The sequence below is a fragment of the Drosophila hydei genome, unplaced genomic scaffold (genome assembly GCF_003285905.1).
Source record: "Drosophila hydei strain 15085-1641.00,03,60 unplaced genomic scaffold, DhydRS2 tig00008122-arrow-pilon, whole genome shotgun sequence".
Classification (NCBI taxonomy): Eukaryota; Metazoa; Arthropoda; class Insecta; order Diptera; family Drosophilidae; genus Drosophila; species Drosophila hydei.
The window spans coordinates 3471470-3496532 of NW_022045833.1; the positions used below are offsets into that span (position 1 = coordinate 3471470).

At 41.3% G+C, this 25063-nt stretch overlaps 2 protein-coding genes across 2 annotated transcripts; both read right to left on the minus strand.

The window, feature by feature from the left end:
* Positions 1-6369: 6369 nt before the first annotated feature.
* On the minus strand, positions 6370-9781 carry LOC111597652 (extracellular serine/threonine protein kinase four-jointed). Its single transcript, XM_023312472.2, has one exon. The coding sequence runs from the start codon at positions 8266-8268 to the stop codon at positions 6376-6378; it is 1893 nt and encodes a 630-aa protein (XP_023168240.2). The 5' UTR covers positions 8269-9781; the 3' UTR covers positions 6370-6375.
* A 3033-nt stretch (positions 9782-12814) lies between these two features.
* Positions 12815-13656, minus strand: LOC111597711. Its single transcript, XM_023312551.2, has 3 exons — positions 13575-13656; positions 13204-13512; positions 12815-13135 (listed from the first exon to the last, which is right to left on the minus strand). The coding sequence occupies exons 1-3, from the start codon at positions 13641-13643 to the stop codon at positions 12968-12970; spliced, it is 546 nt and encodes a 181-aa protein (XP_023168319.2). The 5' UTR covers positions 13644-13656; the 3' UTR covers positions 12815-12967.
* Between the last annotated feature and the right edge of the window lie 11407 nt (positions 13657-25063).

Consider the following 25063-nt stretch of genomic DNA (forward strand, 5'->3'; position numbering starts at 1 on the left):
ATTAAATTTGTATCTTTGACGGTCCCTCGACGGCCGTAGACGCAGACACAGACATCTCTGCTTTGTAGATTGTTTTCAGATTTGGGCGACCGACGCATGCGTCTGATTTGGTAAGCCGGCAGCTGAATATGTGGCACATTAGTTCAGATGCTGGCCAGCTACAGCTGGCTTTGCATGTATTTATAATTCAATCATGAGCAATTAACCAGAGCGTTGCTAGCTCAAGCTGCTGCAGAGGCACCAAAGCCGACGCTCACATGCAATGCCAGAGCAAGGTCAACAAAAGCAAATGTTGTAAAGAATAAGAGTTGAAGTGATAGACAGTGAGAGAGAGAGGGAGAGATAAAGACAGAGGCAGAGAGAGATTGTGTATGTTTGTAACCACAGAAACAAAAGACTTAAGCAACGAACATTAATTTCATTAGTTTTGCATAGGGTTTGGTGCCCCTGTGCCGTTGCCCTCACGCACTCGCTCTGCTCACTGCCCTCCGAGGCTTTTTGACAAATTCGTTTAAGAAAATTTCAAAATTGAAAAGATTCATTCATCAGCGGGCGCATCATCATCATCAGCAACAGGCAGGCAGCAGCCACAGTCGCAGAAGGCCGGGCAAAGGCGTTGTTTAATGGATTCCAACAGCCAGCTGGTAAAACAGAAAGAGAGAGACAGAGAGAGCGAGAGAGCCAGCCCGCCCGTCAGTCAGTTAGTTGACTGCGCAGACAGTAACAACAGGCCAAGCTCAAAGGTCCATGTGCGATCTGACCCATTGTCGTTATAAATTAGCGCAATCAATCAACTCACTTCACCTGATTCGGCCAAAAAGATTTCGAACAATGTGAATAGACGGACGGACAGCCAGCCGGACAGTGCTGCTGAGCCGAACAGGTCCGACTTAGTGTGTGTTAGAGAGACGCACGGAGTTAAAGCGGAGCGAGATCAAAATTGGGAAGAATATTGGGGAAAGCAGCATGTTCAATAACTCTGGCGCGAAAGAGAGAGAGAGAGAGTGAGTGCTTGACTACAAGATACTCTGTAAGGTAGCAAGAAATTGACTTGAACTTATTTCGCATGCAGAGCTGAAGGGATGAAAGAAGATAATATATGGTTTAGTATAATCGTTCTCTTTGTAGCCCAGAGTTTTTAAGATAGTTAAGCATAGTTAATATAATTTACCTGAATGCGTGTTGCTTGTGGTTGTGTCATAAGCAGGAAGATAAATGCATTCATTGAGATCTATAAGGAAAGAGAGAAGACGCTTGGTGGTTAAACTCTGTTGGTATTGATGATCGATCTCTGAGATCGCTAAAGAGAATCAAGTACTTAAGAAGAAAATAGATATTGCTAGCACTTATAATTTCCGACTTCCTCCATGATGGAGAGAAAATACTTAGCTTTATTAGTGTCTCATAGAGCAGCAGCTGATAACCGATTAATCAACTCTTTATCAATCAAAGCTTTGCCATGCCAAACACTTCTGATGGTTCTACCCACTTGCCAATACCATGCAGTGAAAGTATTCCTATTATACCCCATTGCCAACTGTCAATACACAGGGTATGTGCACAAACATATTTATTTACGCATATTAGAAACCATACGCAAACCAGACAAAGTTCTGCACTTCGTCAATGTCAATATGGACAGGGACAGAGCCATTGACCAGTTTGTTAAATTAATCAGTAAATCGTTAAATTGACTTTATAAAAAAACTTAAATTATTGCCGGCAGCCAAGTATGAGCAGCGCCAAAGTCGATTCGACTTAAAGCTTATACAAAATTTGCCTCTTTTCCCAGCGTGCTTATCAAATCACATGTGAGCAAGTTCGTTGCCTAAGTCTTCTGTTTTTTGTTTTGTTTTGTTTTTTTTTTTTTCGTCAGTATCTGTAGCGTATCAGTATTTTATCTCTTTCTTCTTTTCCGAGCATATGTTAACAAGAAACGCAGTCACCAAGCGAGCGAGAGTCGACTCTCGGCCAGACTCCCAAGAAAAGCAGTTAAGCATCTCTAAAGATGTTCTTCTATGTCTATTTTGTTTTGTTGTTGTTTTTTTTTTGGATTTGTTTTTTTTTTTCCTTTTTTCAGGTGTAAAAAGAAAGAAGGTTTTTCATAAATTCAAATCCAAATGCCGATCGTAAATTTCTTTAGAGCCTGCTGCACATTTGCTGCCCTTCCACGTAATTTCGTTAGCGCCCAAAGGGACGCGCGCACTTAAAAAGAAAAGAAAAACCAAATTTGGGCAACAGAAAATAGCTGTGTATAATAAGTTCTCCATGTGTGTGTGTGTTATGGTCCCTGTCTTCGTGTTGGTCGCACTTACCCTTTCTTTTGTAAATATTAGTTGTGTTCTGTCCGCATTGTTATTGCTAAAGTTTAGTGGCCCATTGTCAGGATTACGATATGATATGATATGAGAGTCAGAGGCCCAGGCACTTTCTTTTGGCCTGGGAAATGTTTTATTTTGATTGGAATTCTCTTTTGAAGTGCAGCCTGTTGCCCAAGACTGTTGCCACATACAAAGAGATCAACTATATGTGTATTTATAGCTCTTCGATTCTAAGTTGCAGTCTGTGTCTGCGCTGCTTTGTGGATTTTTGTTTTCTGCATTGATTTTCTTAGCTGCAGGTGCGGAAGCAATTTGTTTAGAATTTTGCTGTAAACGCAACAAGCAGAGCAGCTACAAAAACAAAAGCAACAACAATAAAAGTAACAACAACAAGTGCCACAAGAGCCGGGTCCCGACCAACATGGACATTAAATAAAAGCGAAAAGAGTAAACATACAACACGAGAAAATATTGCATGCTCAGTTTGCCAAGAGGCAAATGCTGCACGAGTGTTGGTGTGTGTCCGTGTGTATGCAAATTATTATGCACACAGAGACGACGCAACAACGACAACAACAGCAGCAGCACAGCTAGCCAAACACTTGAGTCGCGTTGTCAGCCAAAGGAATCGTTTCAACTGCCTTGCAACTTCATTGGCCTAACTTTAAAGACTCGCCAAATCAATGTGAACTAACCGAAAATAACTCACGGAACTGAATCGACGAGGGCAGCTCCAAATAGATGTGAAAACAAAGAATGATAATATATACAAAGCTAGTATTTTAAGACTTACGTCCACTACTTGATGAGATAGGATTTAGTTATATTTTTTTAAAGGTTTGTTTTAGGATTGAAAATATAAGTGAATCGCTGAAATGTAATGCATCCAAAGAATTCATTTCAGCAGCCTGCCGTCTGCCGTCTTATAGCTTAAATAAGCTCGTCATGGAGCAACTTGAGCTAGACTTGAAGTATTAAACGAAGGTGTGCTTATGACTTAAGTTAAATTAATTTAAGTTCAAATGTGATAAGACATTCAAAACACTGTGTATTTTATACAAGAAGATGCAGAACTTTTGCACATTTTAAGGAATTACTGAGCATATCGTATTTATTCTTCCATACCTACTATTAGAATAAGTTCTTAAGTAAATATAAGTAGTGTCTTATATATCTATGATCCACAAAGTGCTTAAGTCTCTTAAGAATTAAAATAAATTACAAGTAAATCACAATGACAACTCCATAGAAAACATTTCGTACAGCTGAGCTCAAATTTTAATAAATATGTTTTTAAAATTCTTGAGCATGTGCTTAAGAAACAGAAGTTGAATGAATCGAATCTCAATCAAGTTTTTTGTGTTCCTTTAATATTTTAAATAACTTAAAGAATTCCTTTAATAAATGTTTATATATTTCCGGAATATTCTGTTTCTTAAGTACCAAAATAAAATTACAAGAAATTCACATTCCCATCACAGACTTCACTTGGCTCAGTTTAATATATATTTTTATATTTTGATATCTCACTTCTGGTAATAAAAGCATAGCATTATTCATTGAGCTACCCTAGCTACGTATCATAACTGTAGGCGCATTATGTTTTATTGTTGCTTGAACCTTATGGCACATGTCCATAAACTTTTATTAATAACCCCATAAAAAATGATCATAAAAATTCTGTACTCTTGTTCTTGCTGTTGCTGCTGTTATTGTTGTTGTTTGTTACGGTAAGTTTTACAACACACATATGCAAAGTTTGCAGTTTTACCTCATGAATGCCTGTCTGTGTGTGTGTGCTTAGACAATGGCACAGCTGGTGGGCTGTCTTCTGCCCCTTTGCACCCACCTCAACAATTTCTCCACATTTCTTGTTTAGATATTTTATGTTTGAACTGCAAAGAACTCTATTATATTGTTTTATGGTTTCCCTCGCTTAGATGAAGGAAATCTCTTTGATTTTAGCTAAAGAAGATTTCTGTTTCTCTGCCCGAAATGTAAAATGATATGTTTAAAGAGTTTGTAGCAAGTTCTGAACGTGTTAAAGTCACAAGTTCCCTAACACGTCCTAAAGGTTATTTGATATATTTATTAAACTAGCATAACGATTTTTATTAAGCTCCAACAGACACACAGACAAGCACACACACAGGCACACACGCTTCGTAGGAGCATTGTGAACGAGAAACGGGTTATCTAAACATTTGGTGCTCTTTATATTATAAAGCCTTTCGAATTTCTTATGAGATTTGTAGCGCACAACTAAGTCGAAAGTGTGCAAAGCGCGGCAACTATGTCCATAGAGCAACACTAAAACTTTGTGCTGCTCATATACACATATATATATATATATATATATATATATATAATTCAGTCTCGTTCCAGTTGCAGACGCCTGGCTGCCTGACTGCTTGCCTTATTTCATTTCATTTTATTTACGTGAACTACTCTGGTGTCCAATAAAATATACGCAACGAAATCAGATGCAAAACTCCAGGCAACGAGACGAGTCGCTGGAAAAGCCAGCCCAAAAGCCTGAGATACGCATGCCAAGGCTGCGCCAGAGTGAGAGAGATATAGCCAGAGAGTGACATAGAGAGAGAGAGAGAGAGCGAGAGAGCGATAGCGAGAGCGCGCAAAAGATTCTCATTCTCAGCATCTTGTCGTTGAGACACGCGGACGCACTTAATGAGCAGCGATCTTAAATCTTAAAGCAGACGCAGAGACAGCCGCCAGAGATGGCCTGGACCTGAGGCCTGGCACCAGGGTCTGCTGGCTGCTATCTGTGCAGAGGCAGGGCTCACACACATGTATATGCGCGTCTCTGTGTGTGTATGTGTGTGTGACGAAAGTATCTTGAACTGCGCTTTGCCTCATTCCGGCTCAGCTTCATCTTTCTTCTGGCTTCGTCGCTGCACTTGAATTTCAAACTCACACAGAGACAGAGATAGCAACATCGTAAGGGAGAGAGAGGGAGACAGTAAGAGAGAGTGAAAGAGTGCGAGAGAGGGGGACACTTCAAATGCTTATGAAGATATTATGAAAAGCAAGCCGAGGCCGAACTGAAGCTGGAGTTGGAGGCAGTGTCTGCGGCCTGCGTGACAACCATGCCACTCGAGTGGCTGAAAGCAGAGAGAGAGAGACAGGCAGAGGCAGAGAGGCTGCAGCATTTTGTGGCAAGTTACTCCGCGCTCTGCTGGCAAGTTGACAAATGCAGCGCAGAGACGAGACAGCCATGGGAGTAGTTAACCATGGAGCACTAGAAGCAATCCCAGTCGCAGCCGCAGTCGCAGCTGCTGCTGTTGCTCATCTCTTGGCATCTTCTTCACCTGCAAAAAAGATCAATGACAATTTATTGTCATGACTATGTAAGTTCTCGCTGGCGCAGGCGTGCTCATACCTACATATGCAACGTGCAACAAATATCAGCAGCATGCATCTGCATCTCCATCTGCATCTGCATCTGCAGCTCTATCTGTATCTGTATCGCAAAGCAATTCGATTTGATTTCTTCTGTTTGTGTGTTTTTATTTGTTTCGCTTAAGGAAAATGGCAAATAAATTATACAAAAATGATATCTACCTATAGATTACAATTAGCTTTCACTAATGCTTAAACAAAATATCACAAAAAAGTATCTTAAAACTAGAACTAAATACGATAAATGTGAAAAGTAGTTAAGTAGGTAAAAAAAGGATGCTTAAAGACAAGATATTTTAATGCTTAATACTCGCTTTAGATATTGATCGGCTATTGATCTGATGTCCTGCTAATACTCGTACTTGGCCACGCCCCTCACTCTAACTATTAATTATTTATTGGAATTGTTAAGCTCTTTCCTCCCTTTCAGTTTCTTGACTAAATTGTGCGGGCCAGTTGTGAACATTTGGCATTTGATTAACTTAATTCGAAACTAAGTTTAATCATCTATGTTTAACAAGTCGAACATTTTTTTACTTTTCTTTCAGTTAACGATATTTACAGCTTATCAGTCAGAGATATATATATATATCTTTATATCTATATGTAGAGTAGTTGTTATCGTTTCGTTTCATTAGCTGCTCTTGTTGCTGTCGCCGCACTTGTGAACCTGGGCCAGCACGCGATCGATGCGCTCTGCCAGAATCTTGATTGATTTATCCGGCAAAGAGGGCAACACATCACGCACATTCGGGCTGGTTGTACGCTCAAACAGTTCGCGCAGTTGGCGACCCGCGCCCTCGGCACGCAAGCGCTGCAACGCCTGGATGGTGGGACGACGAAAGATGCACAGATTGTCCAATAGCAGACTGTGATAGGCCTCATACTTTTTGAGCAAACGATAGCCATGCAGCAGGCCCGATTCGTTGTCCAAGAATACGAGCAGCTGCGTCTCGCTCTGTCGCGCCAGATTGTGAGCTGGCGCAGCCATAATGTCGGCATTCCATTGAAAGTTGTACAAGTTATTAACGACACGATCGAGGTTCGCGATCAGGTAATCGAAGACGATTAAATCGGACCATTGTGCCAATTCAATTAGTCGCTGCAGCAGCGCCGACGACGAGGACGATGGCGACGATGCTGAGGACGATGCTGTCGAGGATGCTGTAGCGGATGACTCCTCAAGCATGCTTGATTGATGATCAACCGTTTGGCCGCTGGCAGCAGCCACCTCCAGCCGTTTGAGTAATCCCCGCGACATGACCGTACCAGCATCCCGCTGCATTTGCTGCGTTATATTCCAGACATCGTATTTGTTGAGATGCCGCTCCAGCGGCTGAAACGGTTGCGGTATACCGGCTGGCTCCAAATCGGCCAGCCAACGCGTTAATACCACAGGCCGATGCTCCTTCCATTGCGCCTGGGTTATGTCGCCCAATGCCGTCGACCAACTCGTTGTCGTTGTGTCAATGACTGTCGCTGCACTTGGCGCCAGGTTGGTTATGTTCAGCAGTTGTCCCAAATAGTAGCTAAAGATTTCGCCCTGAATTTGATCCGTATTCTGGCGATAGCGTGCACAGGCGCGTGTCCCATCGGCGAAGACCACAAGACGATTCTGCATGCGTCCGCAGCCATGCTCCAGTCGCACCACTTGACCTTGCTTGGCGACGTAGCGCTCCCAGCTGTGCTGATCATCGGCGGCAAAGCCTTGCGGCAATGCCTGCTCCACTAGGTCACCCCAATAGATATCCGCATCAATGATGCCCGCCGTTTGCAGCTCATTTTCGCCCGCCTTTCGCAGCGCTTGTTGCTGCGGCTTGGCCAGCGATTTGCTGCGTTCCGGTTGCACGGTTTTTGTGAGACGTCGCTCGGGTCCCTTGCGATAGCGTCCATTGGATGTGCGCTGGACATGGAACTCCTTGATGCTGCCGTCGTTTGTGTCCAGTTTCTTGACTATCATCGAATCGGGCGCATTCTTATCCTGCTCCAGATGGAAGGCATTGCGAAAGACCTGCTCGGCGCTCAGCTCCAGCTGCTCGGCCTCCTCTTTCACAAAAGAGACGCTGTAGGGCAATGGCGGTCGCTCATAGCTGCTGCTTAACGGCTGTTCGCTGGGCGGCAGCAGCGCAGCAGTCGCCAACTCAGCGCTTCCATCGCTGTTGCTGCTGCTGCTGCTGGCAAAGTAATCAGGCAGCCCAAGCATGGGCACGATGACGCCCAATGCCATGCCAAAGACAAAGGCGGCCAATATGCTGAGCAGGCAGGCGCGACGCTGGAACGCCCGACGACGGCGCAGCGTCAACAGTGTCATGTGTGTGGCTTCAATGGGGCTGCTGGAGCTGCACTTCGATGTGAGGGCAAGCGGCGTGGGCGTTATAACGCTGCAGGTAAGCTGTAGCGGCGCCGAGCCGCTCAACCTTTCGTTTAGTGTATGTCCAATAGGCTGTTGTTGCTGTTGCTGTTGTTGTTGTTGCTGTATTTGTTGTAGCTGCTGTTGTCCGGCTTCCAGGCGCTTGATGTCGTACATTTTGCTCTCTCACTCACTCTCTCTCTTTCTCTCTCTGGCTATGGCTCAAGCTGAGTGCCAGTTCAAGCTGCGCATAAAGAAGCCGGCGCTGGTTGTTGTTCTTGTTGTGTTTGTTGTTGTCGTTGAGGGCGTGCAACGCACGCTTGGACTCAGCTCAAATGCAGGCACAGAAAAGTCGTGAAATTAATTTCTGGCTTTGTTTAATAAATATTGCTAGGCTGGGCTAGTCCTTGTGCTAGTCCAGCTAAGTTCTATCGCCCCGTTGTCTCGACCGGTTCGCTTAATACGTTTTGCCGATTTTTCTGCGATTTCCACAATTGAAATTGAAACAGCAAAAGCGCGCAAAAAAAATGTGGAAAAAGCACAGAATGAACGTAGGAAAAACGTGCCCAACGCCGCTTTTATTTATTTTATGCTGCTTCAATTCTGTTGCCTTTTTTTATTATTACTTTTTTTTTTGTTTTTTGGGTCGGTTTATCGATCTATTTTCTGCACGATCACTTGTTGTAATTTTTTATTATACATTTTGCAGTGCAGTCGCTGTTTGCTGTTGTTGTATCTGTGGGCTGTTGTTGCACATGTATGCACATAGCGAATATGCCTTTCGGGTAATATTTTAGCAATTTCCTCGCTCTTTTTGGAGTTTATCGCTGGCTCCACGCGATGCGCTGCTCTTGTTGTTGTTATTGTAGACTGACTAAGGGCCCGAAAGCTGTTGGCTGGTCAGCTAGTTTAACAGTTTTTTGCCTTTGTTTGTTTTATTATATATATATTTTTTCTTTCAATTTTTGCGCAATTGGCGATTTTGGCGCGGCGATAAAAGCAATTTCGTGGCTTTGAGCTATTTACCACACACACACGTGCGCGCGCGCGCGTAACACACACACACACTTACACACACAGAGAAGTGGACTTGTCTACAGTCGTTTTGGCATTCCCAGCCTGATGCACTGCGCTTGATAATTGCCAACAGCAGCGCGACAAGTCCAAGTCCAAGTCCAAGTCCCAGTCGCTGGGCAACACCAAGTCCTGCCAAGGCTCGGCGACTAGGCACGGTCAAGGCTTTCGTTGTTCTTGTTGTTGTTGTTCGTCGTTTGCTTTAAGGTTTATCAATTTAATTTCTTGTCTCGCACCTTTGCTTGATTTTATTTTTTTCTTATTTTTTTAAGGGTTTTTGTTCGCTTGACCGTCCGCAACATTCACGTTGTATGCCGCACACCGAACGATCTCTGGAATTTTTATGCTTTTTATTTTTTTTCTCTTTTATTTCTGCTTTAGCCTGATATTTGCCGTATTCACGTTTGCGTTGCTGTCTTTCATATAACTATATAGCTAGAACGCCTATATATATATATATCTCTATATATAAAGCTTGTCTTGGTTTCTGACTGAATGCACTCACTTAGCTCTTGGCTCACAACACTTTTTATTTGAACAGTTTTGGATATATATTTCTCAGTCATATATATCGGAAAGTTGCGTTTAGTGCGCGCATGCGTACCGCTTCGTTCGAGTGTGGATGGCAGACTGTCGACTGGAGAGCTCTCGCTGGGCTTAGTTAAAGACCGGACCAGCAGCTCAAACCCGGCATCGACTCACAAACTCAAACACACACACACACACACACGCTCTCTTCCTCTCTTTTGCTCACACTCTCTGCCATGCCGGTTGTGTCTTCTGTTTGAGTGAAACTCGTGCGCGCTCTTTGCAACGTAACTCAGCTACATTTATTTGCTCTCAGTGTTTGAAACATGCACATTTATGTACTCGAACTGTTGGCTCCCGTGCAATCATGATTGATGTTACAGAATCCGCCCTCAACGCGCAAGCTGAAGAGCAATAGCTTATTCTCGAAGAACTTGCCAGTATATGTGAAATTGTATTCATTGATATAGGACGGAAATAGATTTGGATCGAATTTAAGGTGATCCAACTCGTAGGTGATGTTCTGCATGTAAAGAAGAGACAACTTAAACACCTGTTCCGCCAAACGACATGTGACTCACCCGCCTGAAGGGACATTGTCGGGGAAAATTGTTATTCGTATTCTGTAAGCCATTGTAGAGGAAAGCTAACAGAGTTGGTCGCTTCACTTTGCTCGCCAGCTTGCATATTTCCAGGCGAAAGCTTGGAAAACTTACGCGCTTATTGGTCACAAATGAATCAAGCTTTATTTCCGATACCCCTACGACATTATACAGATCAACATTTTTGATACTTCCTCTCAACGACAGTGTGCTACTATCCTCCAGAATGCACCTGAGGTTAACAATGTTCATACTCTTCGCTGGACACTCTACGCTCGTAAAGAGGAGTTGCTTGAGGGAATGAATACGTATTATGTAAAATATATATCACTATATAGTCGTTATAGCCACCTTTCCGGCCAAGCTAGGCACTACCAGCCAGTTGTAAATAATCAAAAATAATTTTCGTTTCAGCCACATTTCTTAAATTGTGAACGCACCGTGATATTGGGTAGTTATATTGCAACTAACGATGGCAATGGGTATAACTTCATGAGCTAACCTCACGTACCATCAAGATAAGTTCTATCATCTTTTTAATGATTTTTTTGCTGCGTTCAAAAACTTTATTCATGCATAACATTAATTAAAGAAAAAAAATGTTAATCGAATGTTATTTTAATTCGCTTTTTTGCACAGGCAAGCATTATTACCGATTTGGCAAAACGAGCCAACGGCGTGTAGATCAAAGAGATTTGCGTTGGCTCCAAAGAACTTGGCAGTTATTGTAAAATTATATTCAGGCAGGAACATGGGCAAGCTATTTGGATCGAACTTGAAGTGTCGCAGTATATATTTAGCATTCTGCAAGCAATTAATGATCATTTCGATTTCTAGTGCAGGTTAACCTATCGTCTGACTCACCCTCTTGAAGGGACATTTGCGTGGCAAATTGTTCTCGGTCTGTTGTATGCCCTCATAGAGAAAGCTCAATAGTGAGGGTCGCAAGCGAGTTGTCACCATCTTGCATATATCCAAGCGACCTCCAGATATTTTCGTGCCCTTAGCCTGATAGTTATAGAGATCCAATTCCAAGAACCCAATCAAATTGTTAAGGTCCTTGTTGCCCACTGTTACTTCCATCGAAAACTCCGTAGAATTTTCCATAAAGCAGGACATTTTTGATATTAGATTGGTTTTTGCTTCGCATTTCAATTCGGTAAACGTGACGCGCTTATGAAAATGTTTATGAATATCTTAGAAAATGTCTTATATTTCGTATCACTTGAAATACCTTTTGAGCTAGGCTTAAGGTCAACAGTCCAGCGATGCATATACCGAATAGATATAGGCTTTGAGACATTTTATTGTTTACTAAAAAAACTGCAGACTGACTGCGAAATATGAACGATCTATATATTTATATCAAACTCAACTTTTATTTTTTTAATTATTTCATTTTTAAAAACTTTTCCACTTTGCCAATAATTGGGCAACATTTAGGAGCTCGTTTTTATTTCAGTTTTTATTTTTCTGTATAGTATATTTAAGCTTTATATTTTTCCATCAGATTTTTCTAATTGGGATCATTTTTGTCATAAATTAGCGAGCCTGCTATACGCACTTCATATGTTTTCACATAGTTCACGTGAAACTTTCCAATGTATGTGAAATTATATTCCGGCGTAAACATTGGCATATAGTTGCCATCAAACTTTACATGGCGTACATAGTATGTGGTATTCTGAAAGCATTCAATTGAAGTCCATGTAACGCATCAAGAACAATTGGCTTGACTTACCCGCTGGTAGTCGCATTTCATGGGTAAATTGTTTTCTGAATTTGCTAGACCCTTCTGCATAATGGTTAATATAGACGGCTTATTGGTGACATTCAGTTTGCACAGATCCAGACGCACGCCTTTAAAGCGCATTCCATCTCTTATGCCCGACATTCCCAATGTCAAATCAGATATGCCCACCAAATGGTGCACCTCGACATCATTGGTCCTCAATTCTATAGTAAATGCGTCCAAGTGCTCCAGGAAACATTCAACTTTGTGCAATTTATTGCTTTTCAGTTGGCATTGAATTTGTCTGAACGTGATTCTCTACGGGACATCGTTAAAATTGGCTTTGATATTAAGTCCAGAACTCACCTTATTAGCAAAGCTAGCACTAAGCACGCAGGTGAGCATGACTAAATGGGCGAAATGCTTTTGTGTCATTTCTATAATTTTTATTGGATTGCCCAACTAACACATCACGCAATTCAATTGCAACTAAATGTGAACAGCAAATAAACAAATTATACGCGCAGCAATTAGAGTGACTAGAGAAATCTAATTGATTTGTAATGATTCCAATAGTAAATACAAAAAATAATCATAGAATTCATCGACAGCCATAGTAAATCACACAAAAATATATCTCAAATTATATGTATATATATATACATATTTATGTATACATTGTCATTTAATTTAATTGGCTCATGTGAAGTCACTTCCGATATTACAAATTGATCCATTGATTTTCACTTCAATCACTCGCACATTGTTTATATAGAATTTGCCAGGGTATGTAAAGTTGTATTCCGGTAAATCGCTGGCCACAAGGTTGGCGTCGAACTACATATGCACAGAATACCAAATTTCCAAGATAACATAAGATATATTCAATGTCCCACAGTCTTCAGTAGTTATTTTATTTTAAAATTAAATATTTAGTATCTCATCTACAATCATTTCCGATATTACAAACTGATCCAGTGACTTGCACCTCAGCCGTATGCACACGGTTCACAAAGAACTGGCCTAAGTATGTAAAATTATATTCCGGTAAATAACTGGGTGCAAATTTGGCATCGAACTGCATGTGATCCATTACGTAGGTGGTATTCTACAATCATAAGGCAGGGCACATTATCTTATTCTTTCTTGAATACATTCGCAAGCTCCCAAACTTACCCCAAGAAAAGGGCATTTCTGAGTAAAATTGGTGGTCGCAACTCGTCTGCCCGTATTTATCAATGATAAAAATTGCGGCTGGTGGCGGTCGGCCGAGGGTTTGCAGAGCTCTATGCGATATCCTTTAAATTGTAATACGTTTTTGATAGCATTTACATAAATATATAAATTCGATATGCCATAGAAGCTCGCGATTTCGTTGATTGTTGTGAGGTGAAACGATATGGCAGTATCATTGTCTTTTATGCACTCCACACGGGCTAACACTTTGCTCTTCACAACACATTGCATTTTCTTAAGCATAATCAGCTTTATGAAACAAATATAAAACATATGAGTTTTGTAGAATCATTTGAGCGATGTGAACGTACCTTCGCGCCAAAGGCCTGGCTTATAATAGTCGCGTATATAACGCAGCAGATAAGCCATTTGACGTGCATCTCTCTAGCTTAAAGCAACTGAACTACGATACGAATGAATCTGTTTTAAGCAATTTATATCACTTTCTGAGTAATTTCAATGAATATTTAAATATTATTATTATATATATTTAAATGTAATTAAAGCTGAATGTATAATTGCTCATTTAAATGCTGCTATAGGCCATGCAAGTATATAAAACAATAGATCTTAGCATTCTGCCACTGAACTACGCCACAAACGGTAAAATCTGATCCAATCTATAACCATTTCCAATATAGTTTTATGAAATTAGAATATATATTTTATATATAAATATACGTCAAATTGAAATAATAATTGCTCATATTTTTAACGATTGTTATCGTCATCTATTAGTGTAATATTTTTCCATGATTTAAATATTTATAAATATTTACATATGTGTATACATTTGTATATATAGTCAGGAAAACACTAAATGATATTTATTTAGAGGTGGAATAAACCCCTTCATGTGAGTTGAAGCAAAAGTTAAGAAATTTATATCAATTTCTGACCGATTTTACGAATTTAAATGCATATCATTATATTATTATTATATATATTTAAATATTTTTAAAGGTGAAAAACCTATTTTTCATTTAAATTAAACCACTATATATATATATATATATAAATAGCTTATTTATCTTATAGCTATGCCGACGGCAAAACATCACACACTAATCTAGATTTTTTCCGATAGTTATATTCAGTGATTTTCAAGGAAAATAACTGTTCTTCTTACGTATTCCCAAATTTCTCAATGAGAGAGAGCAAATTGAATGGCTTGTCGCTCAGTCAAGATTGGGCAAAACTGTCTGAGCAAAACTTTAAGTTCAATTAAGCACCATAGGCCACAATTTATAGCAGTTTCCCATTTGGCTTTTGGTAGTTTTAATGTATACTCAAACATATAATATATATTTAGAAATACTTAAAATTTAAATAATAAGTGTTCATTTCGTTAAAGATTTTTATCATAATCTATTAGAGTGATTTTTGCTTTGTAAAACATGGAAGGTTGAAATTAAATTCTGTTTATATATCAATATACTTACAAATAAAAATAGATATTTTAATGTAGGTCATGAAGTAGTTTGCAAAAAAAAATAAATATATAAAATTGAAAAATAATTGATTTTTTTTTAATTTAAAAAAGTATTTAAAAAAATATTTAAAATTTTATTTGGTTTTTGAGTTTTGTTCGACCTTAAGAGCAGCTCTTAAGAGCACACACAGCGCAAACTGAAAAACTCACTCAATGAGTAAGTGTGAATTTTCAACAAAGAGAGAGAGAGCGAGATCGAGAGAGAGAGAGAGAGAGAGTGCAGCTCAGCTGAGCATAAGCCCAGGCAAAGACCATGAACATTTTAATGTCCATTTGAAGCTCTTGAAGCGTTCGTGTTGTTGATTTTTATGCTCAGCGCGGCACATTTGCTGCGGCACATTAAGAAACTAGTATTTGGTGCTCTTAGCGTAGCAAGAGCGCGCTGCAATGGCAGCTCACAACACACTCACACATGCACAGCGACCGAGCTAGTGGGGGAAAAAAGGTTGGAAAAAATATGATCAAGGAATGTAGACATAACTTGACAGCATGTTTAGAGAATTTTTACTCGAGGACAGAGCGCGAATGTGCGTTGGAAACGGAATGAGTCGCCTGCTCGAGTAGCTCAGACGCAGAGCTGGCTGCGGCTCTGGCTGTGGCTATGGCTGTGGCAGGCAGGCAAAGTCAGAGGACAGGCGGGCAACGAAGACGACAACAACGAAGCTGGCGCATTCTTGGGACCAGGCTGCTCAGTGTGTGTATGTGTGTGTGAGAGAGAGAACGTCAGTGTGTGAGTGGAGTTAGACTCACGATTTGTCTAATTGAATTTGCACAAACAATTAAAAGTTGCTCAGTATCGAATGACAAGCATAAACATAATTTATGACCAGCAAACGGAGTGGCAGCACCAGCAGTAACATTTTAGTTTTACAGTTATTGTAAACTTAACACAGTTAATTTCGTATAGGTAGCCGGCATTAAATATGCAAATAATATATAAAATAGACTTTTAAAGTGTATGCACATCAAATGAAATCAAATGGCCATGCATAGATAACTAGCACTAGAGATCAAACAGAATATATGTCTATAACATTTGCAATAAATAAGCATAAAATTAAATTAAAAAATAAATAAATATATATATATATATTCAAAAGCTCAAAAGTGTCAGCTGTCTGCTGAGGCACCTTAAAAGAGACTGCTGCTATTGTGGCTGTTGTTTTTTTTGTCTTTTCATTATCTATCGATCTAAATTTCAAATGGAATATAACTCTAATTCGAGCGACATTTGGCTTTTTGTGGCCACACATAAACTCGTGAACATTTTATCTTATTTTTTTTCATCTTTGATTTGATTTTGTTTTTGTTGTTGGTTATTTTTTTCTTTCAATATTTGTAACACACGTATTTCAGCTATTTTTATTTTTAGCTATTTTCGTTGTTGCTTTTTGGCTATTTGCCCCGCAGTAATGCGTCTGTTGAAATTGTCAGTTTAAGTCAAATTAATTAACATTAATTTTTGTAGCTCGTTGCGAGGCATCAATTCAACCGGGTTGCCTTTTTTTGGCTGGAGATTTTTGTGTGTGTGCTTTTTTCTCCACGAGCTTAGCTTTGATGATAAATCGTAGCTCGGTTGGCGACTTTCCAGTTGGCACTGTGTCTTCATAGTCTGCACTGTCTTATCGCTGGCAGCCTTTTATAGCCAGCTGTTTGTTATTGCTGTAACTGTTGCCAATATGGTGGGAAAGAAGCTGGCGCTCGAAAACTTGTTATACTTTTTAGCCAGCAGCAAGGTCCAGGCCCCACAAGACTTAATCGAATTAAACAAATACATGTGTTTTCATTTTTGACTCTGGCTCCGGGATTTGACAAATGATGTTTGACTTTGTCAGTTATAACGATAACTAGCCTAACTGTTTAAGTTTTTCTGCTTTTTCTGTTATTTTTTCAGGGGCTCTGTCAAGTTCGTTGCTTAACTCTTTTGTTTTGTGGGAACAGCTTGGCGGCGCTGCGTTTCGTTTTAATTATTTTGCCAAAGACTTTGCCCGCGTATAAATTTCAGTGCAGCCAACAAACAAAGAAATAAAAACTTAACAAACACACACACTAACACTTACACATACACACACACTTACATATATACTGGAGCGGGGGAAAAAAACATTTTTTCGAAGTTTGTTAAGCGCAAATTCTTGAAATGTTTGCAGTGCGCAACAATTTGGAACATTTTGTTGAACACAAGAGGAGCAAACAGTGGAAAAAAGCAAATGAAAAAGAGAAGAAAAAAAACTGAAGAAAAAGAAACACAAGAAAATGTATCGGCGAACGCGTCGCCTCGTGGTCAACGAAAGTGAACGGCGAAGGACACACAAAGTGACGGCAACGACTGCTCCTCAAAATGAAACTGGAACTGGAGCTGTTAGCTGTTGGATGCTGGCTGTTTGGCTGTTGGCTGTTGGCTGGACGTGAGTGTGGCTCAAGTGAAACTGCCATTGTTTGCATTGCTAGATACCAGACCACTCATGCTAGACGCTGGCGTCGCTGATGATGACGACTTGGACGTAACTGCAACAGCGCCTGAAGAGGCAGCAGGAACTGCTCAAAAAAGATGATAAAAAAACTCCTTGCACACAGCTCAGCTCAGCTCAGGCGTCGTCGTAGTCGTCACGGCCCGTCAGCGCTAGCATCCACAAATCTACACAGCATCCTAGCTGGGCCAGCACTTCAAATATGAACGACGCACGGGCACGGGCACGGGCACAGCACCAGGCACCAGGCAGCAGGCATCAGGCATGGGGCACTTGCTATTGCTTCTGCTTGGCTCTTGAAGACTCCAAAGTCTTGGAGCCTCCAGACTTTGGCTGTCTCTCTGGCCTGCCAGGCCTGCCTGACCTGAGTTAAACAAATTCATTAAAAACTCGTCACTTTGCGCGCATCACGCTGACTTGGCATAACTGCCGCAGTCCCAGCATCAACCGCTGCCCCCGCTGCTAACCGTCGTCGTCGTCGTCGTCATCATCATCGCCGTCGTCGTTGGCGTCGTCGAGCATTGCCACTTGCCACAATACTCGTACTCGCATTTGCAGTCATATTCGCAGTCTCGCACTCTCGCACTCTCGCGCTCCTTTAGCCCTGCAGCCAATGAAGTGTCTGGGTTCACAGTCTTAAGGCCCATTGCCAGGATACCATTTGTAACCATTTTTGTCTCGAGCAACCTCTGCATTATAACAATATTTTTATAGCATGTCCCTTCACATTGTTTGCACTGCGCTGCAGCTTATACTTCCTACAATCCAAAGAGCGTAAGAGACTGAGAGGGAGAGAGACAGGGAGAGCGCGCCTTGAATTCCGTATATTTGTATTCTATTTTGAAAGGCCCTTCAATCAACTTGATCTTGGCAGCTGCCTGAAAACCGTAGTCAGATGCTGCCACCAGCATCGCTAGCTCCCCTGGCATTTCTCCTGAGAAAGCTTCGACCGATAAGCAGCCTGGCTCGCCCAGACGCTGCGACTGATGCCTCATTGATGCGCGCATTCGCTTCTAACGGCTGCGCACTGTATGTGACTCTATGTTTGTCGCTGTATGTGCGCGAGATAAGTTTCCAGGAAGCGCATTTTGCCGTCGGCCTCTGGCCAAAAACTGATGCCGCCTGTTGATGTCGCTGCAGACATCGCATTGCTACTGCCAAGCGCAAGTCGTATAATATGCACTAACTAACACGCATATTCAGGAAGTATTTTATGTCCAATTATTGTTAGCTGTCTCTCTATCCCTCTCTCTCTCTCTCTCTGCGTCTAACACGAGAAAAAGCTATAAAAGAAAAATAATATTTAAAGTGCACTTCATAATTTGCTTAACAATTATGCAAGTTTTTATGTTCATCACTTTAGATATATACGAAATAGATGACTGCAGATGTTTTTTATGTTCATATTGTTTTTAACTTAAAATTAGTTTTTACTGCTGCTTTTTATGTTTCTTAGTTTTTGCTATGCAGTTGAAACTTTGCAGCGAACTAAGTTATTTCGGTTGGAACATCGCGAAAACATAACGTTGATAGAATATTTTTACTTTTAGATATGTATTTACTTAACTAAAGTTCCAGTTCTATTCATAAACTATAGGGTCTAAGACAAGAATATATATAAAATATAAAGGACAAGCCAAGAGTTTCTTTAACTGCTAGCCGAACAAGCTGTCCTTTACCTTAGCGGACAGCAGCTCTGTCTCAGTCTCAGCTCTCTGACACTTTCGCTTTCATTGCGTTATGAATATGCTTTTTGCAGAAGCCAAGCTATGCAGACATACATAAGTGTATAAACACACATATATACACACATATATGCCTATGTGGCAACCCTGTTTAATACTTGCGCCGCAAATACCTTATAAAAGGGATCGCTGCGTTTGCTTGCACACCTTTTATGGGCGTTGGTAAGGCAACCTGCATATGATGCGCTCAAAACTTTGAAACAGCCCTGACAAAGGGCCACTAGCAATAACAACAACAACAACAATAGCTACTATATAGTATACAGAACAGAGCATACTAAAATCGAAAATGAAAAAAAAAGAGAGTCAGATCGCTGCCGCCATACAAACGCGCCTGTAATTTTAAGACGCAGCCCCAAGTATGACGATGATGACAAACAAGGATACCAAACACAGAATACCACTGAATTCTTTTGGATAATTAAAAGCACTTAAGTCGGAATTTTTTGGAGCGCGTTTCTGTTGTTTTTTCTTTATATATATATATGTATTTTTTGCTTCTGTTATATCATACATATGTTTGCTGTTCTGCGCGAGGTGGGCAGTTGGCGAAACTTTGCCTTGAAGCCAACTAATTAGTGAATAGCAAAGGACAATGTAACTTTTGTAGTCGCATGAATGGAACGGACTCAAGAAATCGATCAGCAACTTGGATTGGATCAACATGTCATGCATATGTAATGGCAAAAAAGAATAATTAAAATAAACAGCAATGTCTGTGACATGGAATACGTTAAGTAAGTAAAGGCTAAGCTGTAATGATGCTGATCAATATTTTATTTAATAAATGACATCGCTGATAACAGAGTTGTGATATGAAAGAGCTTGTAAGTAAAAATAATACTAATATATGTAATGCTTATTTGAGAATTTTATTAATAGCACAAAGCATTATTATAACTGCGTTAAAGCTGCCCAAAAAATATAAATTTGCGTATAAATCTCTAAATTAACTGCAAATGATTATGGTTTTAATAATAAGAAATAATCTTAATGATAACCTCACAATTTTAGCACTTTCCACTAGAGACAAGCCACAGAAAATATATGATTACCTTATGGAAATCTTATTAAAAGTTTTACTGCTAATAACAGCTTTTAAAAATAAGAATTTATGAATGATAATCAAAAATGTAATATTTGTTCAAATGATTAAATGATATAGCTAGATATATACACCTAAAACCCGCAATTTAAGTCCGCGATAAGCAGTTGATTGCGTTTCATAATATCGCTGTATATTGCGAATTGTTTTTACCAATTTAGCACTCAGAATGCATGTTTTCTCGCTTATTGTGAAATGCTTTTAGCTGATATTCAATATTTTTGCAAGGCGAGGCGAGGCGAACTTGAACTTCACAGCCAGCAACAGAAACAACAACAACAAGCGGCACACGAAGAAGAAGAAACAGCTGAGGAACAGTATGTTACCTGGTGGTGGAGCTGGCCTACCTTTGATTTGTGGCTATTTCGCGCGGAGACACTTCATTTATCACGTTCGTTTGGCGTCGGCGTCGGCGACACAAGCAACTGACCTTGAAAACGTTTTAGCCGAACCCAAAACCCAGTCACAGTCTCAGCTCGCTGCCCGCTGTCGCCTGCCTTTTTGCAGTCGATTTTTGCCTGCATATAAACATTTTGTAAAAGGAGCCATACATATTTTTGTCGGTTTCATTTTGAGCGCGTTGCGTTTTCATTGCCAACTTTGGTGTTTTACTTTTATTTGTATGGCTTTATTAATGATGCGCGATGCGCGATAATGACGCATGCATACCAGATACCAACTTGGCCATATGAAAGCAGTAGCCAGCAGCCAGCAGCCAGCAGCCAGCCAGCTGCCTAAGCCTCTCAGGCTAAGGCTAAGGCTAAGGCTAAGGCTAAGTGCTTCCGCTCTAAATTTGCACTTGAATTTCTATTGCAGCCATTGCCAGAATATGCCAAGAATGGTGTTAAGCACGATTAATTCACAGAAACCCGAACCTCTCCTGCTCTCCCCCGACCAGCCAATCCCGCGCTCTGAAGGCAATGTCGAGCGCTAAATAAATAAATGAATTAATGGCCAATGCGAGTGCGGTGCAAAAAAATCAATTAAATAAAATGCGAAACGTAAAACATGCATACAAAAAAGAAGAAGAAGTAGAAGAAGCGGGGAGCAGATGAAAAAAATAACAGAGGCTGCCACAGTCGGCAGGCACATGTTGCCACCGTTGGCAGACGCGACTGCAGTTGGAAGCTGGAACAGCAGCGACGGCGGCGGCGGCTATGCAGATGCTGGCCCGGCTCGATCTGGCCTGGCCTGGCCTGGTCCCGGCTCGAATCTTGGTTGGGCTTGAGTTGGCTTGGCTGCCAGTCGCATCGATATTAAATTGTTACGCTTTGGACAATTTGAACACGCGCAGGCGCAAAAACAAGACTCAACAGCGAAAGCCAAACGCAATCGCAGATCGTTTGCTCGATCAATGCAGCAGATTGGACCCACTTGCACAGTCTCCAACTGCCAGCAGTTGGACAGCCAAGCAGGCAAGCAGGCAGGCCGGCAGGCTGGCCAGCCGACCGTTGCAGTTGCAGTTGCCTCTATAAGGTCGAGGCATGTGTTGAGCCGACGTCGTGGTAATTAACTCGTTTGCTATTGTAAATGCCTCATTGCAACACTTTTGATGCCGATTGCTGCTGCTGCAACACTCACTGATGCTGCTGCTGTTGATCTGGCCAGTGGGTGGTCTTGGGCTGGCGGCTTGTTTGATACCCATTGCTGTCATTGCCGCCATAAATGTGAGCCGTGTGCAAACATTTCGCCAGCTTTGGCAATTATGAATGGAGATGCTTGAAACTGGTTTTAATTTTTTTTTTGTTTTGCATTTAATTCCAGGAATCCGCAGCACCCACACACATACATCTGCCCAGCCCAAAAAGCTTATTGTGGGTGCCAAAACATGAGCCTTGTGCCAATCTGATGGCCGCTTCGTTTGAATAACCGCGCGCATACGAGAAATTAAGAACCCGTCTAACAATGACAAATCTTCTCGCCAAAACGCCAAACGAGCCACAACAGATTCCCAGACCATGATGGGGCCTAGCCAGTCAGCCAGCCAGCCAGCCCGTTCGGACAGTCTCAGGCTCTCTCACGACATCGCAGTTGTCGTTCGAGTTCGAGTTGTTGTAGACTCTCTCCCCGCTACCCTTTTGCTGCCCCCTCTTTGCTGGCTGTCGCGCTGTTCGTGGTACCTACACCTAATGGATTTTATTTGTGCTGTTTTGCTGATTTAATTTCGTTTTAGTTTTGTGCTCCTTTTTTTGTGGTTTGGCATTTCGTTTCGTTGCGCTTTTTGGCCAGCCCGAAAAAAAAACAACAACAGCGACAAGCCAAACAAAAACAACAACAAAGCATTTGCAGCGCATCTGTGTGAGCAGCTCAAGGCTAGAGCCTCGCCTGCCCCACCTGCAGCAGCTGAGCCACCCGGCACCACCTTCGCTAATGCGAATGCGATACACAGTTTTATTGTGCTTAATTCGTGTTTGTCGTTGTTGTTCCTGCTGACTCCTCGCTCCAGCTATGACTCAATTAGGCCCTGACCCAGCAGGCAGCCAGTCCAGCGTTTGCCTGTGGCTGCATGTCCATGTCCATGTCCATGCCCATGTGGATCGATCCGATGTGACTAAGCGGGAACACCTTGATCTGTGTGTTGTCTGAGCCTGCGTATATATAAGGAGCAAAGTGGGGGCTGTATTTATTGATAAGCTTCGATTGATTATATCAATTTTGCATGTTGTGCAAGCTTAGCTGGAGATTAATATCAAAATAAAAGCGCACGAGCGCAAAAACTTTATGGTTTAGGGTCAAATAATCAGCAACACATATTAAAACTCATCCAGTGAATGAAGAGTGATAAAATTTTCGATATTTCATATGTATTTGATTTTTAATATATAATAAATTTTAATTATTGTTTAGAAATATGTAGAAATATTTTTAATTATTTTGAAATTATTATAGAATTATTTTTAGAATTTTTAAGCATTTGTAATTATATTTTTTCCTAATTTTTCTTTTCTTCTCTCCCTCTTACTCATCAACCCCAACACTTTTCACGCGACCACTCAGCACACATCAAATGAACAGCTCCAACATTAAAGCATATAAAAAATAAATCGTTTTCAAATAATTTTACTTTCATTTTGTCGGCTAAACTAAGCTCAAGCCTCAAGCCAAGGCAAAACAAAACGAAAGACTTAAGCAACGAACTTTGTCGCAGTAAGTGATGCACAATAAACGTATGCAAATACGTTCGCTTGCTGTTGTTGTTGTTGGTGCTGTCGAATTTGGAGTGTTGGAGGCGCTTCCCTTTTGCCGCGCTGCCAGGATAAACAAAGACCTTAAGCAGACAGCAGGATGTGTCAGACATAATTTTCATAATTTTACGCCACAAATCTGGCAAAAATTTCTGGGCATTACTTACGCCAGCCGGCATCGGCAGTCGACCATACCCTCCACGTCCGCTCGTTTACCGCCGCGCTCCCCAACTTACGGACTGTGCGGTTTTTTGAAATTTAATACCGCACCAGCAACAGCAACAGCAGCAGCCGCCGCTACAACAACAACAACAACAAACGGCAAGGCAAAGGCAGCAGCAAATGCAATTTAGCAAAACCTCTGCTTCTCATCGTTGTTGGTTTGAGCTTCAGTACTTGGGGCAAGGCTGAGGTGTGAATATTTAACCGGATATGAGTGAAACGCATCTCTCAGGCGCGAAAGGACGACGCCTTCGCTTTGGCCCGCGTTGCGACACAATTCAAGCTAAATACTGTGCTAGACAGAGAAAGGCAGACGAGGATGATGAAGAGACCAAGACCAAGACGAGCCGCAGACCGAGAACCAACAATGAGACTGACAAACGAATGTGCGTGTGTGCGTGTGTGTGTGTGTGTGTAAAGCATACGCATTTAATAAAATGATAGACTGACAGTGCGGGAGACAGGTCGACGCTGCCAACAGCCAGCGGAGACACCCCCAAATACCCGACAAGCTGATCCAATAAATATTTTTATTTTTGCACTCCTGCTGCGTTTTTAGCCAGTGTCGAGATGCTGCTTCAAGGCGTAACCTGCGCTCCAGTGAGCGCCTCAAAAATAAAAGAAGAAAGAACATATTCTCAGATGCCAACTTGGCTTCGTTTTGATATATTTAATTCGCTGGCTGCGGCTCTAACCTCTTGCCGCCGCTTCGATTTCGTCTGGGGCTGTCACTTGTTGTTGTTCCTCTGTTTCATTTTGCAGAACGCATTCACATGTAAACAATCGAATTACATATGCTCCTTTGGACTTAACACCAAACAGATTAGATGAACAGCAGCAGCGGCAGCCAGAGCATCTACAGCTTCCATTTATGCTGCCTGCATTTCTTTCCCGCGATTTTTGAGTCTTCATCTGAGACTTTTGATTTTTTTTGGGATTTTTTTCAAAGAGAGGTATTTCTGCTTTTGGGAATGATGCTATGACATGCTTTGCAGTTTCGTACTGATATCGTACTCTATAGCGGCATGACGACCTTTTCACACCTCTTACTTTTGAAAAGGGGCGAGTTTGGGGGAGGAGGGCTGTGCCCAAATACAAAAGGCGCTCGGTATCAATTTCACTTGCATCCGCCTTTTGACAAATTCCCCTGAAATCTACATTTGCGTCTTTCCCACTCTCTCGATCTTTCGTTAGGTTTGACAAATTTTCGTCTCTGGGTAAACTGAAACCAAACTCGTGCAGTCGTGCAGCCGCCAACAAATGGCGCCACATTTCTAAAAGCTATTTATAAAAACAACAACAAACCAACTAAACAAATTCCACTTTTTGTTCCCTCTATCCAATTCTATAAAAGATTATTATTATATGATTTTTAATTGCAAATGAAAGCGAATTGTCGCCAGTCAACGCCTACGAGCGTCTGCTTGAGAAATGGCCAATGGCAAATGCCAAGCGATAAGTTGTCATAACTTTGAACCAGTGTGTACACTGCCCGCCCCCTGCTCAGAGCATGTAAATTGCAGTTTCAGTTGCAGTTGCAGCTTGTTGTTGCTGGCATAATTTTTATGGCAAACGCCTGT